General features: G+C 30.6%; 1 protein-coding gene across 1 annotated transcript in view; it reads left to right on the top strand.

Annotated features, from left to right (window-relative positions):
* Window positions 1–17968, top strand: part of LOC127698600 (putative ATP-dependent RNA helicase DHX57) — a 39670-nt gene extending 21702 nt beyond the window's left edge. Inside the window, exons 13-27 of the mRNA XM_052202131.1 lie at window positions 608–667; window positions 1125–1238; window positions 1709–1872; window positions 2553–2629; window positions 2850–2945; window positions 3567–3616; window positions 4109–4199; window positions 5939–6034; window positions 8464–8547; window positions 8945–9082; window positions 10121–10235; window positions 11925–11986; window positions 12356–12445; window positions 13031–13171; window positions 13432–17968. Of these exons, the coding sequence (XP_052058091.1) occupies window positions 608–667; window positions 1125–1238; window positions 1709–1872; window positions 2553–2629; window positions 2850–2945; window positions 3567–3616; window positions 4109–4199; window positions 5939–6034; window positions 8464–8547; window positions 8945–9082; window positions 10121–10235; window positions 11925–11986; window positions 12356–12445; window positions 13031–13171; window positions 13432–13575 (1522 nt within the window). The 3' untranslated portion in view covers window positions 13576–17968. The remainder of the gene's footprint in view (window positions 1–607; window positions 668–1124; window positions 1239–1708; window positions 1873–2552; window positions 2630–2849; window positions 2946–3566; window positions 3617–4108; window positions 4200–5938; window positions 6035–8463; window positions 8548–8944; window positions 9083–10120; window positions 10236–11924; window positions 11987–12355; window positions 12446–13030; window positions 13172–13431) is intronic.
* The last annotated feature ends 225 nt before the right edge of the window (window positions 17969–18193 follow it).

The raw sequence follows: 18193 nt of genomic DNA, 5'->3' as shown, positions 1-18193 counted from the left end.
CAACAAAAGACACAAATCAATAATAAAATTTAACAAGATTTATTATACACAAGTTTACAAGAAGTATTACACAAATAGAAAATGTCAACTTAACTGTCAAAATATATGTCTGATCTTTTGTCTTTTCATTATCTGGAATTCTTCGCAGGAATCCAAACAGAATATTAAGTCCAATAGGTCACAATCTAGTATGATGTAGTTAACGTGAATAAAAATGTCAATGTAAAATGACTCCAGAGAACTTCTGAGAATATTAATGTCTGATCTGTAATTTCGGTATCTGTATATATATAGTTGTCATGGAAACTTCTAGAACACTGTAGAAAGGAAACTCCTAGAAAACTGTAGAACAGAAACTTCTAGAACAATGTAAGAAGTTTAAATTACGCATCTTTTATTATGATCATTCTGGAATCGTTATGTAAGTCAAATAGAAAGTTCTAATCATTCCATCAGTCTCTATGATTGTTCCAGTGATTTCTAAACTGCACAGTTACAATATTATTTTGTAAACAACTATAAGGCCACACAAAACAAATTAGGCCAACTAAATAAACATGATAGTTACAATATCATAACAATATAGTAACTGTGAAATATATTTTAGATACAAAATTGTGCCACTTCACTCATCCTTGTCAAGTGAAGATCAACAACTGGTATTTACGTAAGTACATGTTTGTTTCTTTATTACTAGTTTGACCCCTGTTTTACTATTCAGGGCTAGAGGTTAAAGGTCAATGTCTTGATATAACAAAAACAAAATATTTACCAAATATTGCAATACTGTAGTAAGTAAATTTGATTATCTCAAAATTCTGGTCATCTCAAAATTAAATTTCTGTCCCAATTGATAGATATATTTGCATTATAATATTAGTAGTAACTCTTGATTTCCAAAAATTCCTGTTATCTAAAAATATTTTTGTCAGTCTGATCAACAAATTTATAAGTGTCATATGGTTATAGGTTGTATGTACAACAGACATATTAGCCTCATTTACATGTAAAAGATTTCTACCCAGTGACTAATGCAGACACCCTCATGTGAAGTTCTTATAAAAAGATATGCTGAACTGTAGCACAAGGTTTTAAAACATACTATTTTTATTTTTCTGTTTCAGAAAACCACCAGAAGGAGTAACTAAAATTGTCATAGCAACAAATATTGCAGAAACATCTATTACTATTGATGATATTGTTTTTGTAATTGATGTGGGAAAAATGAAGGAAAAAAGGTATAAAGTTGGATTCATCAAACTATTTTGCTGTTTTTCTAGAACTGTAAAATGCAATAGTCATGGTTCATTGACTTTGAATCTTTTGCATAGTTAACTTGTTGAAGTATTGCCATTTAAATTTCAACATTTGCATTTTATTGAAAAAAATTGCATGCAGTTGAGACATATCTCTGTGTCAAAAGTTTATTAGAATTTTCAATTGAATGTTCAAGTTATTTTTTTTGTTTTTTGTTGTTTAAATAAAATGAAACATTGCACTTGTTTAAGACTCAATAGAAAAAAATGACGCATAGTTTGAACTTTCATTTATTGATTATGGGTCAGTGTCAATAGCGATATTAACATTCCATTATTCATAAATTAAAACATTTCTCCCACTCTAATTAAATTTTTCACTCACACTTAAAAAAAGAAATTATTTATTTTGAAGGTTAATGACTTGAAATTTTGTTGATGATAAATTTCAGGTATGATCCTTCCAGGGGCATGGAAAGTCTGGATACAGCATGGGTATCTAAGGCAAATGCTATACAAAGGAAAGGCAGAGCTGGACGTGTGACTCATGGTGTTTGTTTTCATCTATTCACAAGTCATAGATATCACAATCACCTCATTGAACAACCAGTACCAGGTAAAAATACATTTAGGAATAACTGTCACAGTATTTTTTTGTATTTTTTTTGCTGACATTAATTGATGATTTAACTGTCAAAAATTGAACTTTCTATTGATTTGGTAGAATTTCTGGAAAGGACATATTTGCATCTGTAAAATGAAAGATTGACATTGTCAAGTTCTGGTATACATATTATTTAATTTTAAAATAAAAGCTAAATTTCTGAAGTACAGCTGCTTGCCCAGTAAAATAAATGCTCAGAGATAAGATCCTGTACATTATGGAGATAACTGTATTGTATTTTAAGTTCTGACACTTCAATTGGTGATTTGATGGTCGCAAATTAAGTTTACTGGCGACGCATTAGCAGAGCCAGTAAACAGGTATTTGCGACCATCAAATCACCAATTAATTCCGTTGGAGTCTAGATACATTATCTCCATTCTAATGAAACTGACAGAAAACAACGTCAAATCATACATTTAAAATCTGTCATATGTCGTCTGCACTTGTGCATACGTTTTCAATTGATGCCATGAAAATTGGTGACGTTATCAAATCAAAATGAACGTTACAAACGATGTTGCATTAGAATGTATCTTGTCCGTGTAAAAGATGTTTCAATTTCTGTTTTATCTTGTGCCTCTGACAAATATAAGATTTTTCTACATTGTATTTTTTGTTTTTTGTTACAGAGATACTTAGAGCACCTTTAGAACAGATTGTATTGAGGATTAAAATGCTGGATATTTTCAAAAAACAGTCAGCAAAGGTAAATATTTCTGTTTAATTTACAGCAGAATAATTTTTTGAGTGTTAAAATCTATATTGCAAGTGAATCTATATTATTATAAGATATTTAAAAAAAAGTTGTTTATATCGAAATTGTTTAGACAGAACTCAGAGAAGGAAATTTTATGGAATTAAGCTTCATCACTTGAGCAACTTGTAAAAAAAATATTTAAAAAAAAAATTAAATTTACTTATTATAGGAAGTTTTAGAACAGCTGCTAGAACCTCCAGAAGAAGATTCTATTCTTGCAGCAACAAAACGTTTGCAGGACCTTGGAGCCCTTGATGAAAAAAATGTAAGAAGTCTTTTAAGACTCTTAGTTATTAAAGTACAATTGCAAGCGTTTGTTGAATATAATTCCTAATAGGATTAAACTAAATAGTATGGCCCATTTTCCATGATGACAGTTATTTTAATCAAAGGTTATGTTTATAAGTGAAGATAAACAGATAATATAAAGACAATACACAAAACACTATGTAAAATAAAAAAAAATATTTGGATCTAGATGTCATTTTGTGGTGCAAAAATTAGCAGACACTTGTACCATACAATAAACGCTCTAGATTGCCCCAAGTTTTGTCAAGTAGGAAAACAAATTGACATTTGACAAAAATCCTAAAATATCTAAAACTTATTCCCCGTAGTACAAACAATAACAACAAAATAAGATGTCAATAAGGTTATGACTTGACAAAAACCTTTTACCATGTGGTTTGATTAAACGGATTTAAGAATTGTGTAACCTATAACCTAATATTAAAGGTATAAATCAAAAGAATCTTGAGTTGGAATATGGTACACATTATACTATATACACAAGTTGATAAAAGTTCAGCATTTATCATTTGTAAAATTGTACATATGTAAAATAACCTCAATGAAACAGAATATTACCATTTTTAAATATTTGTAGGAGTTGACACCATTGGGCTATCATCTAGGATCTTTACCAGTAGATGTAAGGTATGTTAGCCAGTTATAAATAAATAGTTCTTGATTGAAAGGTTGTATCAAAGTGAATGTTTGATAAAGATTTGGTATCAAAAGTTCATATCAGAGGCAGATTTAAGGGGGGCAAGGGGCCAATGCATAGACTTTTTACATGTCCCACTCCTAACATTGCCTAGTTTCTTTTTTTCAAAATCCTGGATCTGCATCTGCATATTAACATAAAGAACCATAGACCTCTGATTTTCTGTTTAAGTGATAAATTATTGGACCTAATGATCTATTTTTTACACATATTTGTTTTAGGACAAGGACATCTGATTTTTGGCGCATGCAATCTTGTACCTATGAGATAGGAATAATGAACTTAATAATCAGGGTTTAAATGTATTTTTTATTAACACTGAGTAAGAATAGGTAAACCATTCATGGAGGTTTTTGCGTTTTTATATTAAGAAATAATTCTTTCATGTCATGCTCTATGATCATTATGGTTGTTTATTATAGGATAGGAAAGTTGATGTTATTTGGTGCCATATTCAGATGTTTAGACCCTGCGCTAACCATTGCAGCATCACTCAGTTTCAAATCACCTTTTGTAAGTATACCTATCATGCAATATATGTCTGGCAAAACAATGATGTTTATCACTGTATTGATGATATAATGTTAAAATATGAACATCATGGATGGATATCCCATATCCTTTGTTTTTCTATTATTTGAAGGAATTTAATTTTAGAATTATTTTTTATGTCTGAAGCAGTTATCAATAGATGATTGAATTTATGGTAATCAAATTAAAATATGTGAAAATTGGATAATGAAATTTCAATTATGGAAGTTGTATTATGAAATTTCAATGTTCTTATGGTGGTAGCCTGCTACTATTACCAGAACAAATAGATATTTTTCATAGCAAACTGTATTGAGTGTGATGCCAAATTATTGAAATTATTGAAAATTACATAACCTTAGTTGATACCAAGCGATATTATCTTCTCACTCGTTACGAAACCTAAAACTATATAACATCACCTTGTATGATGTAATTTTTGTCTTGCCTTGACAGAGTAAAAAGGCGAGACATAGGTATGCTGTTTCCGGCGGTGGCTGCAGCGTCAACAATGTATTAGTTTGTGATTAGGTCTAGTTAATGGTGAACCACTAGTGGTAGGTCAATGATATTTGGTAAGCAGTTGTATTAGCATTGGTACATCTCATTTCAATGGAGATTATTTGGCCCTGCCCCCTCAGTCATGGTCTATTGACTTTGAAACTTTTGCTTAGTTTACATGTATTAGTTTGTGATTAGGTCAGTTTATGGGGAACCACTAATAGTAGGTCAATGATATTTGGTATGCAGTCGTATAAGCATTGGTATATCTCATTTCCATGGAGATTATTTGGCCATGCCCCCTCAGTCATGATCTATTGACTTTGAAAATTTTGCTTAGTTTACATGTATTAGTTTGGGATTAGGTCAGTTCAAGGGGAACCATTAGTGGTAGGCCAATGTTGATAGGTATGCAGTTGTATAAGCATAAGGACATCTCATTTCCATGGAGAATATTTGGCCCAGCCCCCTCAATCATGGTCTATTGACTTTGAAACTTTTGCTTAGTTTACAGGGTATTAGTTTGTGATTAGATCAGTTTATGATGAACCGCTAATGTTAAGTCAATGATATTTGGTATGCAATTGTATTGGCATTTGCCAGTCTCGTTTCCATGGAGATTATATAGCCCCACCCCCTCATCATGGTTCATTGACTTTGAAACTTTTACATAGTTTACAAGTTGATGTTTGTTTGTGTTTAGGTTTGTTTAAAAGGAACGACTTATGATAAGTCAATGGTATTTGGAATGCCCTTGTATTAGCATTGGCACATCTCATTTCCATGGAGATATTTTAGCCACATACCTTCAGTCATGGTTCATTGACTTTGAATATTTGCAAAACTTACATGTTAAAGTATTGCTATTTTAATTTCAACATTTGCATTATCAAAATTATAAAATGGCGAGACATATCTCTGTGTTAACAGTTTATTTGCTTCTTGTCTTCACTAGGGACCCTTTTTAAAAAAAAAAAATTGTACATTTTGGGGCCAGATATGATTTTTTTTTTCTTCAGTTTTTAGATAATTATCCATTGTTTCTTTTAATCTTTCTTGAAGAGTGTCTCCTTTTTCTTAATATTTTGATGTTTAATGAAATAGTGTCTCATCTTCCATCTAAAAATCCCATTGTTATAATATATCTACTCAAATTGAAAGTTATTAAAAAGGCAACATTAAAATGCATATCTATATTCTTCCTTTATATAACGTTGAAGGTTTCACCATTTGGAAAGAAATTTGAAGCAACCCAAAAGAAGCTGGAGTTTGCTACAGGAAATTCTGACCATTTGACCATGCTAAATGGCTATCAGGTAACGGGTTTAGCGGAAAAGCATTGTAAATTGAGCCATCAATTAAAGTAGACTTTGATATACAGCAGAACTGAGTCCAAATACCTAATAAAACATATGAAAGATATTTTAAAGATATTCTTGTCTAGGAAGTCCTAAATATTTGGATCTGTACACTTTGTTTAAAATCTGAACTCATAGGGTATTATCGCACTTTCATTTGTTTTTTTATTTGTTTTTTTTTTTCGAAGTTTGATTTTTCTTATATTACCCTACTTTGCTTCTTAATTTGTTCTCAGACACCCTGTTGAATCTTTTCACAACATTTCAAGTACAAAAATGGTTAACTAGTAGCAAAACCTACAACTTCGTGTAGTCTGCTCAAATAAAGATCCAGCTGAACATGCAAATGTACAACAGCATTGAATAGGCAGACATCCATGTTTGATGTCAGTTATAATTGATAAAAATAAGGAGATGTGGTATGGATGCCAATGAAACAACTATCCACCAGTTCAAATGAAATGGGTATATGCAACCGTACAGCCTTCCAACAATGAAAAAAAACCATACTGTATAGTCAGCTATAAAAGGTCCTGACATGAAAAATATGATACAATTCAATTGAGAAAACTAATGGCCTAATTCATAACAAAACAATTTACGAAAAAACAAATTTAACAGACATGAACCAACGACAGCCAGTGAACTACAGGCTCCTGACTTGGGACAGGCACATATAGAATGGTATGTCATTTCAAATAAACGTATGCAAAGAATATATGCATGTATAAAGCTTTTATATACAACCATACATATTTGTGTATACAAGAAGATGAAAATTTATAAAGGAATGTCCTTCAAAAACTACACCAATTTATACTACTGCATATTTAAATGCATCACACCAGATGCTAAATACTAATTAAACAAAAGGCACATTTCAATACATTTCACTTAGTCATTGCTTTCCTGAAGAATTTAATAGGATCGATTGATTGTTGGTTGCTTAACATCCAGTGGCAAATATTTCATGCATGTTCAGGACGAGAACAAATTTACAATAAATACAATGTGTAGGGCCTGTAACAGAGGCCGTCCAGGATGAAGGTCGGACACATTTGGACCGCCACAGGAAAATAAGGTACATTGAACAGGGACAGATATTCAGCCTTGCAACAGGCCACCTATGGACCACTCAAACAGTTGTTGCAAGGGTTCTTAACGTGCAAAGAGCTTGGCACTCTCCCCTACACCAGGCATCAGATTTAACGTCCCCATTCTGACCGGACGTGGCTGCCAACTTGTACATCCTGCACAGCCAAATGAACGCCCCACTCTAAAGAGGATTTTACTGCCAGTTCGAAGAAGACCTATGGTGACCATATTTCTATTCCCCAGTCACCCTTGGGGGAAAGAAGAATTTAATAGCAATCAAATCTTTGTGTATATGGGGATATTGCTCTGTGTTGAAGGCCATACCGTGAACTTTACTGGTTGCAAACCTCTGTCAACAAATGTGTTCTCTGGTGGAGATTTGTCTCATTGACAATCATAGTCATACAAATTCTTATTTTTAGAAGATTTTGTAAATTGTAAAGTTGGATTGATGTGTTATATTCAATTACCACAAACACTTTCTTGTCAAATTCCATGCTTTATAACTTTGTAATGATACAAGCAAATACCAAATGAAAGTTTCAAGGGAAAAAAACTTTTATTATAAAAGATAAAGAAAAGTAAAAAATATAATATATGTAGTATCATTGCGGTGCCATTTCAATGCATGTACCGTCATCTTTGGAATTATCTTTTATTTTCATGTATGTTATATTGTCATCAAATCTTTCAATTCGGAGGCGTTGGTGCTTTATGGTCTTGCACGAAGCACTTCAAACATATTGGTAAAAGAATTGTCAAAATCACATTCCACTGCTGTGTTTGGTAGTAAGGTTGTTGCCTGCGTTACTACTGTAACTACAAATATTGCACTTATATCTTATGTTTAGAATATACATCATATTATATTTGTCCATAATAAATAATGTTGTGAATGTTAGATCTATATCGTTTTTTTATGTCAATTTCGGTGTCTGTATGGCGTTACTTTCAAACACACATCTGATTAAAAATTTTGGTTACATAAATTTGGAGACGGATGCGGGTTTTTAAAAAAAAGTACTTTTTTCTCATCGACTTTTCACAACACCAGGGGATCCGACGAACGAGGTATTAATTTGGCGTGGCCTTACAACAGAATGCTTCAACACCGACTTCACAAAAAAAACCTATAATCAAACAAAATATTATGTACATTGATGCATAGTCTTAACAATTTCTTGTATAATAAATATGTTCAAAAATGCTTTACTGGAGGTTGTGTGATGTTGACTTCTGTTAATATGTGTCTTTTAGGGTTTTATTTAATTTGATAATGTATCATGTTGTAGGGCTGGCTTAGTGCAAAGAAACAAGGTGGCAGAGAAGCTTACTTATTTTGTCAAGAAAATTTCCTTTCACAGAAATCTTTACAGGTATTTAATAATGAATGCATTTTTTTATTGATATAAATATAATGTGATGTGAAATGTATGTTTTTATTGTTGTATAAAGTATAAATGTGATTGTCATCTTGGTGGCTCTATGCTGAGGATATCATTAAGTTTAAATTTAAATGTCTCAGAGATATAATGCATTTTTTTTTTTTTTATTTTTCTCTATCAATTTTTTCAAGAATACACTTTTTTGAAAGAACAGTAAATACCAGTAGTTTTATAACTTCATTTGTGAAATTTTACAAGATTTTCAGGTACCCCGTACTTATGTCTCAAGATGATATTATTATTGTTTTTTTTGACTTTTTTTGAGGTGGAATAGAGTAAGGAATTATCTGTACAGATATGATCAAGTCTAACATATTTCTTTTATCAGATGTTGGTTAGCTTGAAACAACAATTTGTAGAACTGTTATCAGATATTGGATTTGTAAGAGAAGGAATAACATTCAGAGATGTAGAACGAGCTGCTAGATATGGTTCTGATGGTGTTATAGAACTTACAGGGGAAGAGGTATGACATAGATAAGACTTCATTTCTTGAACTTTTATTAGCTAATAAATCTTTTGCAGGTATTCAATACATTAATTGTATATAATAAAAAGGAGATCTGGGGTATATATGAATAAGACAACTACCCAATGACATAAAAAAATGAAAGACCTCTAGTGGTCAACATACAATCTTCAACAGTAGACAGGTGATGCTTGCTTCTAATCTTCAAAACTTGTAAACAAATTTAACAAAGACTTTCAAAGATCTATCATCAACACTCAATACTCAATTCTCCAGATGACAACAAAAACAAGATAAAACCACTGAAGAGGCTCCTGTCTTTGGACAGATTCATAGGCATGTGGCTAGGTTAAACGTTTGACATCTTAATTTGATTAAATACAATAAAACAGCGACTTCAAAAAAAATTCTAATCGAAAGATGAAAATTACTGACCTATTGAGTTTTTTCCTTGGTGAAATTGCAATCCATTGATATATTTGGAGTATCAAAAAAAGGACCCATTCCAGCGGCACGTTTGTGTATACCTTCATATAGGAGGAGACACCCGCCTTGTGCTATGTTATCGAGATCTCAACCCTACCCCCTTCAATAAAATGAACACATCTATCTGTTTGGAATTGTTTAAAGAATTGTTACTGGTAGTCTTTTACCACTGATAAATTATAAAATTCTAGTGTAAATGATATCCAAAAAATGTAAGCTGTATTCTCTTTTTAACATTTAACGATAGTTTACAGAATTACAATGACTGTTTTATTACCCTCTATTCGGATTAGAAAAGTTTCTACTTTCTTTTTCTTAACATTTAAACCAGAAGTAGTGTACAATTCTGTAATTGAACATGGGAATGGATTTAAATTTTTTTTTCATCACAACAGAAAATATATGACACTGGAGGCCAACTGGTGCAATACAGAGGTCAGTCATAGCAAAGATCCACTACATGAAATTGGTATATTGAAAGAATATATCTCTGACATTATAATTACAGTAATGTCTGTAACACTAACCATTGTCTATATATATCAACAGGCTAACATCAACTTAAAGAACCTGAAGCTAATTTCAGCTATCCTGGTAGGAGCTCTTTACCCCAATGTTGTACAAGTCATGACACCTCAGTCCAAATTTAATCAGAGTAGTGCAGGTAAATAGTAACATATCATTTTAAAGTGTTTCAAAAGAATATGAAGATTTCAATAGATCTACAGTCAAACCTGATATTAAGCCAAAAACCTGTCTTGTGATGGTTCATTCTTCTTGTTCTGTTGTAGTAAAACCTATACATTTTGAATCCAATTCAAAGTTCACCTCTCTTTGAGGTCAGTTTTCTCTTGCCAGTTGGGTGATCTTTGTATACATGATTGACTGTAATTCAGTGTTGGCAAAAACCCGGGTTTTATGAGTATTGCCCAGCCCAGTGGGAAATACTGGGAAAACCTGGGTTTTACTGGGTTTTACCGGGTAATACCGGGCAATACTGGGTAATATGAAATACTGGCATGAATTGTAAATAGGATTAATCACAAATGCAATACATTAACTTAAAGTCGAAGAATTTTATTTGTTTTTTTTAACAAATATAACTAATATTAAGCTGAATTAACAATTATATGTAAGGAAAATTACTTTTTAACATTTTTTGGTCATTACTAAAAATGTTTACTAAGTTTTAGCAAATTTTTATGTACATCACTAATTAATAAATAATTATTCAGATTATAACACAGATTTGTTTACATAACAATAATCCGACTTTTGTGTGCATAAAAAAAATTCTATGAGATAGAATTTTGAAATAAATTGTGAGAAGATAGGTTTTACTATATGTTTTAAGAAAATAAAAATAAAAAATGGTGTCACCGAATTTGTTTTCTTGCTACAAGTAAAAATAAAAAATTTCCCTATAAGTCCAGTATAATTTTTTTACTAAAAGAGTTATCTCCCCTTAAATGTTTCATTTGAAAAAAATGATTGTAAAAACAAACAAAAATTATATTTGTTTAAATATTTTGAATAATACAATAAATCACCAAGTTTTCTTTATATAGATAAACAGTCTAACCATTAAATTGCAAATCTGTCTCCAAATTTGCAGATTTGGACAAATAACTAGACCGATTTTGTACTGTGATTGTACAATCCAAGATGGCGGTATACCATGAATCTACCTTAAACACTGCAATAAAATGCATTTTTTCAAAGTTTCAAATTGGATTATTGAAACAAAGCTTGGAAATTAACAAGGTGAAATGTGCACAACTTGTATTCTGCCTACATAGAATTAGTTGAGAAAAGGAAGAAATTGAATTTTCAATCTTCAGGAATGACTCTCAATGGTTATCTGTATAAAATGTATATATTTAGCTATAATACTATTAAACTAGAACAAGTCTTTACTATTTTGTGTAAAAATAAGCTTGACAAATCATATTGCCCAGTATTGCCCAGTATTCAAATGAGATATTTTATCATAACATTCAAAAAGGTTTGATTGTAGACAAGTTGTGATTGGCTGAGTTATCCAAAGATCTAATGTCAGAACAAATTTGATATGCATGAAAAAAGACAAAGAGACAATAACAATCTTTGAGGAGAGTAGAAAAACCACAGTAAAAATTGATAATATTCCTGACTGAAGGTAGTCACAACAAAACATAGTGGTGTCCTAATGATTTGTGATTCTAATGCAATGTGACATATAATGCAAGTTTTGATTGGATGATGTCCGCCATAAATTCCACAGTTGGTGATCAGAGTCATTGGAAACATGTTGCATTATAAGATGTATGTTGTAACTAACATAAATAAGTAAATCAGAATATTTTCATTAAAGGTGCTGTTTCAAAATTTCCGAAGCCAGAGGAGCTGAGATTCAAGACTAAGTCTGATGGCTTTGTAAGTATTTGATTAAAGCTATAATAATCATTTTTCCATAATTTTCTTGAATTGATGGTCTAACACCTGTTTCCTTGCAGTTTTAAAGCAAGCATTTGCCTCAAGCCCAAGGTTGTTAATTTCTATAATTTCTATAAATACATTTGTGTAGGAAAATTTATAGCTTTTTATTACATATTTTTCGGACAGATTTTTTTCTCTCTATAAATCATAATCTTTGTTTAAAAAAAAATCATTAAGTATAATATAGTAAAGACTTAGTTTTTTTTTATAGTTTAAAACATAATAAAATGTTGTTGCATTGTGAATATTAATGAACTGTTTTTTCTGTATGATTTTCTAAGGCAATATATTATTGTACTATTCCAGATACATATTCATCCTTCATCAGTCAACTTTCAAGTGAGATACTATGAGAGTCCTTACTTAGTATATCATGAAATGGTCAAGACATCAAAGGTGTGTTGCTGTTCAATTTAGTTAGACATTCCTAACAAATTGTTTTTAAGAAATAAGGAAACTACATTGAATTTACTTTATTTTTTTCAAGATTTTATAACTCAGATTAGTCCTATTTGTGATTTATGTTTTATTACTATTTATTTGATTTTAAATTTTGCTTTCTCATCATTAATTTCAGATCAGATCTTCGTCTGCAAGATTTCATTTGTTTATCTGTTTATAATTTTATCATACCCCACCCAACAAAATATGTTTTTGACTCGTCTGTGAGTCCTTCCATTGTTACTATGTTATTGCCAGTAAAGCTCCTTCCTTTTTCATCAGATCTTCTTCAAATATGGATGGAGGCTACCACTCATCAAAATTAAGATGAGTTTGATAATCAGAAAATCTGAATTGGATGTATGTTTTGGATATACCTTCATGGGGAATGCTCACATCCAAAAATTTGAAAGCCATGGATGTATAAATACTTGACAAACTATATAATCAGCTTCCTTCTTTTTCCTCAGAAATTAATAAATTTAAATATAATTTTATGTATAAACAGAAAACTTCATTCATTATTACTTGTGATATTAGGTATTCATTAGAGACAGTACTATGGTAAATGTGTATCCACTGTTGTTATTTGGAGGAGGATTATCAGTAGATTTAGACAGAGGAAACTTTGTACTATCTGTAGATGATGGATGGATTAGATTTATTGCCAACTCACATCAGGTATCACTCATTTGTAACTTTTTATCTGTTTTAACCTGAACAGTAATGAAAATGCTTGACATATTGGCAGTAATTTATATTTTGCAGTATTTTCTACTGGAAAAAGTTTGGTAAATATGTGGCTCCACCAAAATTAATTGGTTTACAGTACTTAATACACTTTTCCATTCTCGATGAATTTTGAACATATATAATGATCTCAAAACTTCAAAACTAAAATATTCTGTAGTTGTACTACATTTTTGTACTGATATTTTCAGATTGCAGAACTTGTGAGAGAATTACGGACAGAGTTAGATCAGTTATTAACAGACAAGATTAAGAATCCACACATGGATTTGTGTACCTGTCCAAAAGGAAGTAAAATAATAGATACAATTGTAACTCTTATTACAACTCAGTGATACAATGTGCCTTACAGTCCTCAGGAATAGGATCCAAAAGAATTGACAAACTTATAAAACACTTTATGAATAATGCACATTGACCTGTACGGTTGTGGTAATGAATTCAGATTACAGGTGCTTAATTATGTGAATATCATATTATTATTGATGCATAAACTATTTTTCATCTAGATGTTAATAAACCAGTTAAAACAACATAGTTACAAAAGAAAGACCATAGACTAGCTAATTGATAATGCTTCAGTGTGTATAATTTGTTGACAAGTTTTTAGTCTGGGAATCTTACAAATATGGATGATTAAAAATGGCAGACATTATTTAACAGTTCAGTGTTCAATTGAAAGTACAGAAAAAAAATGGTGCAATAGTTGTATATTTACTAGTCATAAACACCAGTTTTATTTTTGTTTTTGTGTATTGAAAGGACCATTGCTCATAGGGTGCCAATTTTTGTGATTCCATCCAACCACATAATTTAGTACAAAACAAAATACCTTCTTTTCATTAAGTTGGGATATGTTAATCCTAAAACCATAACTCAAAAACCATATGAACCAAATATAATTTCACAAACCATGAAAATGAATACACAGAAAGAAAAATATTTCCACAATTTGACATAGACTTTTGAAATTTTAGTAGATGGTTTTAGGTGACTTGTTTTTAGTAGTATAAATGTCTGAGTTGTTTTTGATTCAATTTTAGAAAGGGTTTTTCTTGAATATTGTTAAGGTACTTAAATATTATGAATATTCATTGGCATTTATTAATATAATTTATCAATCACAACCATTTGAAGGAGAGCTACATAAGTCAACTAATGTTATATTTTCAAAATTAATATTTTTTACCAATAAAAAGGTTTTGTCTGATTGCATATAAGTGCTTTTAAATATTTTTGTGTATATTAAGGAAGAAATGCATATTGAGTAAGATGTATATTTTTCTACATTTGGAAATGTGAAATTTACCGTCTTTGACTTTACTAAATTTGAAAAGTATAGGCGAATATTGATTTTTTTGCCATCATTATGAATAGGAAGCAGCAGGTATTGGTTGTTTACACGTCAGGGTATACATTACTTTTTCACTTTATTATGCCATAATTAGACATGTTTGTAACATATTTCAATTACAAAAGAAAATCACCTGATTGATCTGAAGAAATCAGAAATAATTTCAGTTAATTTTTGTAAATTGCTTGAATATTTTGATGTTTGACACCAAGAGTCACTGTAATAAAGAATTACTTTACTGAATAGTAAAAAATTATCAAATGTCTTCCATGAATGATATATCTATGTATAAATGAAATATCCTATTTTACTGCTTTGTTATAATAAGATATTTAGTTTATGGTTATTTTGTTATTATGTTTTTATGTAGTTGTGAAAAAGAATTGTGAGGGGATATATTTTTGCTGGTTTATTTATTGTTGCTTCATCTTAAATGTCACAAATAAGGGGATTTGTTTTAAAAGCTTTCTCCAAAAATCTCAGGGGAACATGTTGATACTGCTTTTCCTTTTAAAGATTTGAGATATACACAGAAGAGACAGTAACCCAACAACACAATAAACTACAAGAAAAAGACATGTACATATGAACACATAAGTCAAACCATACATAGAGGTCAAAACTGCCCTGAGTGTAGGTCTATTTAGATATAGGAAGATGTGGTATGAGTGCCAATGAGACAACTCTCCATCCAAGTTACAATTTATAAAAGTAAACCATTATAGGTTAAGGTACGGCCTTCAACACGGAGCATTGGCTCACACCGAACAGCAAGCTATAGAGGACCCCAAAAAATTACTAGTGTAAAACCATTCAAACGGAAAAACCAAGGGTCTAATCTATATAAAAACGAGAAACGAGAAACACGTATGAACTACATAAACAGACGACAACTACTGTAATCAGATTCCTGACTTAGGACAGGTGCAAACATTTGCAGCGGGATTAAACGTTTTAATGGTACCAAACCTTCTCCCTTTTCTGAAACAGTAGTATAACATCACAACATAGAAAAACACACTATAAAATATCAATTGGAAGGCTTAACTCAATCAAAAAACGTAAATTAACACACAATGAACGAATAAATTTGACCTGTGACACCTGAATGCAAATGCTGTTAACATCAATTTATTTCTGATGGTACCTTTAATTTGCCACAACGTAATCTAACTGTCAACAACAATTTATTTTTGATGGTAGCTTTAATTTGCCATGACATAGATCTTTTTCTATGACCCAAAACAACTTAGGAGCATTAAAAACAAGTCAATTTTGACTTTATCTTGGGTTGAGGTTTACCTTCAGTATTTTGAGTTACAGAGACTCATTTGACCAACAATCTTCTCGTAAGTCATGAACATTTCAGTATAACTTACGATCAATTTTTATCGTAAGATTTTTTGTGAGAAGAGCCCCTGTAATTTACCTAGAAAAAAAGGAAATCAGTAGAGTTGATTGTTTCAAATGATTACCTTTTAATTTTATTTTAGCAAAAAGCTAACTATAATTTCATAATGTTTGCCTTAAACTGTTCAGGAGTTGCGAACCTTGCAAAAGTAAAAATTATAAAACTGGACTGTTCCAAGATAACAACTTAAGTTAAATAGCTTTTAGCAAAATCTTTTATAGCCTGTTTGATCATTCTGAAAATAATTACAAATCATAATTTTTTTTTTTTTATAAATTGCCATATGTACAAAAACTATTTCTTATTAGTAGTAATACATATTAGGACTGATTTTTACCAATCCAACCAGTATTAAAGATTAAAGTTGTACACCATACTCAATAACATGTGCATTGTTTTTGTATAAAAAGATGTGTTTATATAAAAGCCCAATTGAGGTAAAATCACAAAAGCCTAGTATGGTAAAGATACATTTTGATTACAATGAACAGGTTAACAGGTATGGCTATTTGTATGATATGTTTATTTTTTGATAGCAAAAAGAGTATAATTATGTTTATGTCTTATTGATTACTTTTTTACTCTTTATATCTTTGATATCATGCATGAAGAAGATGATGGGTATACATAAGTGAGACAGCAACTGAGCAATACAAAAAAACAAAAGAGATCTTATGGTCAACACATAGTCTGCCCCAATATATTATCTTCTACATTGCCCCAGGTCTAGAAAAGTTGTGTATTAAGTGTTAAGCAAAATTCAATCAATATAATTTCAGCAGAGACAATCAAAGATCTCACATCAACCCTTAAGACAAACACTTTTAAGATAGTACAAAAAAGACAATCACAGATAAGTCTTCATAAGATAATTGATCAAATAAACACCTGATTTAAGAAATAACTGTATTGTATTTGAAGCTTTGCGGACGTCCATTGGTAGTTTTACTGTCGCAAATTAAGTTTACCTGGCGACACGAATCGGAGACAGGTAAACGGATATTTGCGAACGTAAAACTAACGAAGGATGTCCGCAAAGCTTCAAATACAATACAGTTATTCCTATTCTAATGCAAAATTAATACACAATTCAATTTTAGTCATTATTTCAGTGTAAACTTTTCATTAAACGAAAATTCTGCGAAATGATGTTATCTTCTTTGGCCCCTAAACTAGGTGACGTCATAGGATTTGCTTCCAGCATCAAACATAAACACAGGGCATTTTCTTGCTTCTTGGATACCTCAGAAAATAATAAAATTTTGTAAAAAGAAGATTTCTAGGTGCAAAATGTGAGTTTTTTTGCTTTATATTATTGGAAAAATTACATGTCCTTACATTCCGGAATTCAAAATGTCAGCTTCCTTAGTTACAGACAGGGAGATAGACAAATTTTACGCTTACTGTCATAAAATCAGAATCATTGATACAAAATAATTGCATTAGAATTTTTAGATATTTATTTCCTGCTTTCTAAGTCATAAAATGGACTATACATTATAGAAGATATAACATCAATAAAACGTAGATCTTGGACATGAAACATAGTAAATTACATAGAACTTATGGTAAATCTAATTATTACTCTATGAAACTAGGGACTGGGTATCATTTATAAACATAACAACTGTCACTATTCTGGAGTTTATGTCCTTCGAAAATTCTGAAAGAATAGATGACATTGAATTAGATAAACCAAGCTGAAATTTCTTAAATTTTGTATACATTATGTATAAGAAATTTAGTTTTGACATAAGGTGGTTTCTCAGAATAATTACAATAAACTTTGACATAAACTGTGCTACTGAGCAGTACAATATATTACAAGGAAAATTGATATTGCAGAAAGAGTTGCCAAATATTAAATTTCTATACAACTAGTAATGTCATTTTAAGACTGTGATATGTAAAAAAAAAACTTTTATTTATAATGCTATAGTTGACAAATAAAAATAGAAATATGTGTTTTTTATTTGATTATTTGGAAAACATTATTAGTGATGTAAAAGATAAAAAGTTAATAATGAGAGGTCCTAATCAAAATTCCTCCTTATGCATTATTGGACTGATAGCTGACTTGGACACATGTTCTTCTCTAAAAGTGAAAGGACTATGTTCATATTGCAAGGAAATGATGTATGGAAGCTAGGTCTTTTGCTTTGTTTCTTACAAAAAGTCTTCAAATGCT

Source organism: Mytilus californianus, unplaced genomic scaffold (genome assembly GCF_021869535.1).
Source record: "Mytilus californianus isolate M0D057914Y unplaced genomic scaffold, xbMytCali1.0.p SCAF_4, whole genome shotgun sequence".
In the NCBI taxonomy this organism is placed as follows: domain Eukaryota; kingdom Metazoa; phylum Mollusca; class Bivalvia; order Mytilida; family Mytilidae; genus Mytilus; species Mytilus californianus.
Note: the sequence above shows the minus strand (reverse complement) of the source record. Positions and strands in the feature narration are given on the sequence as shown.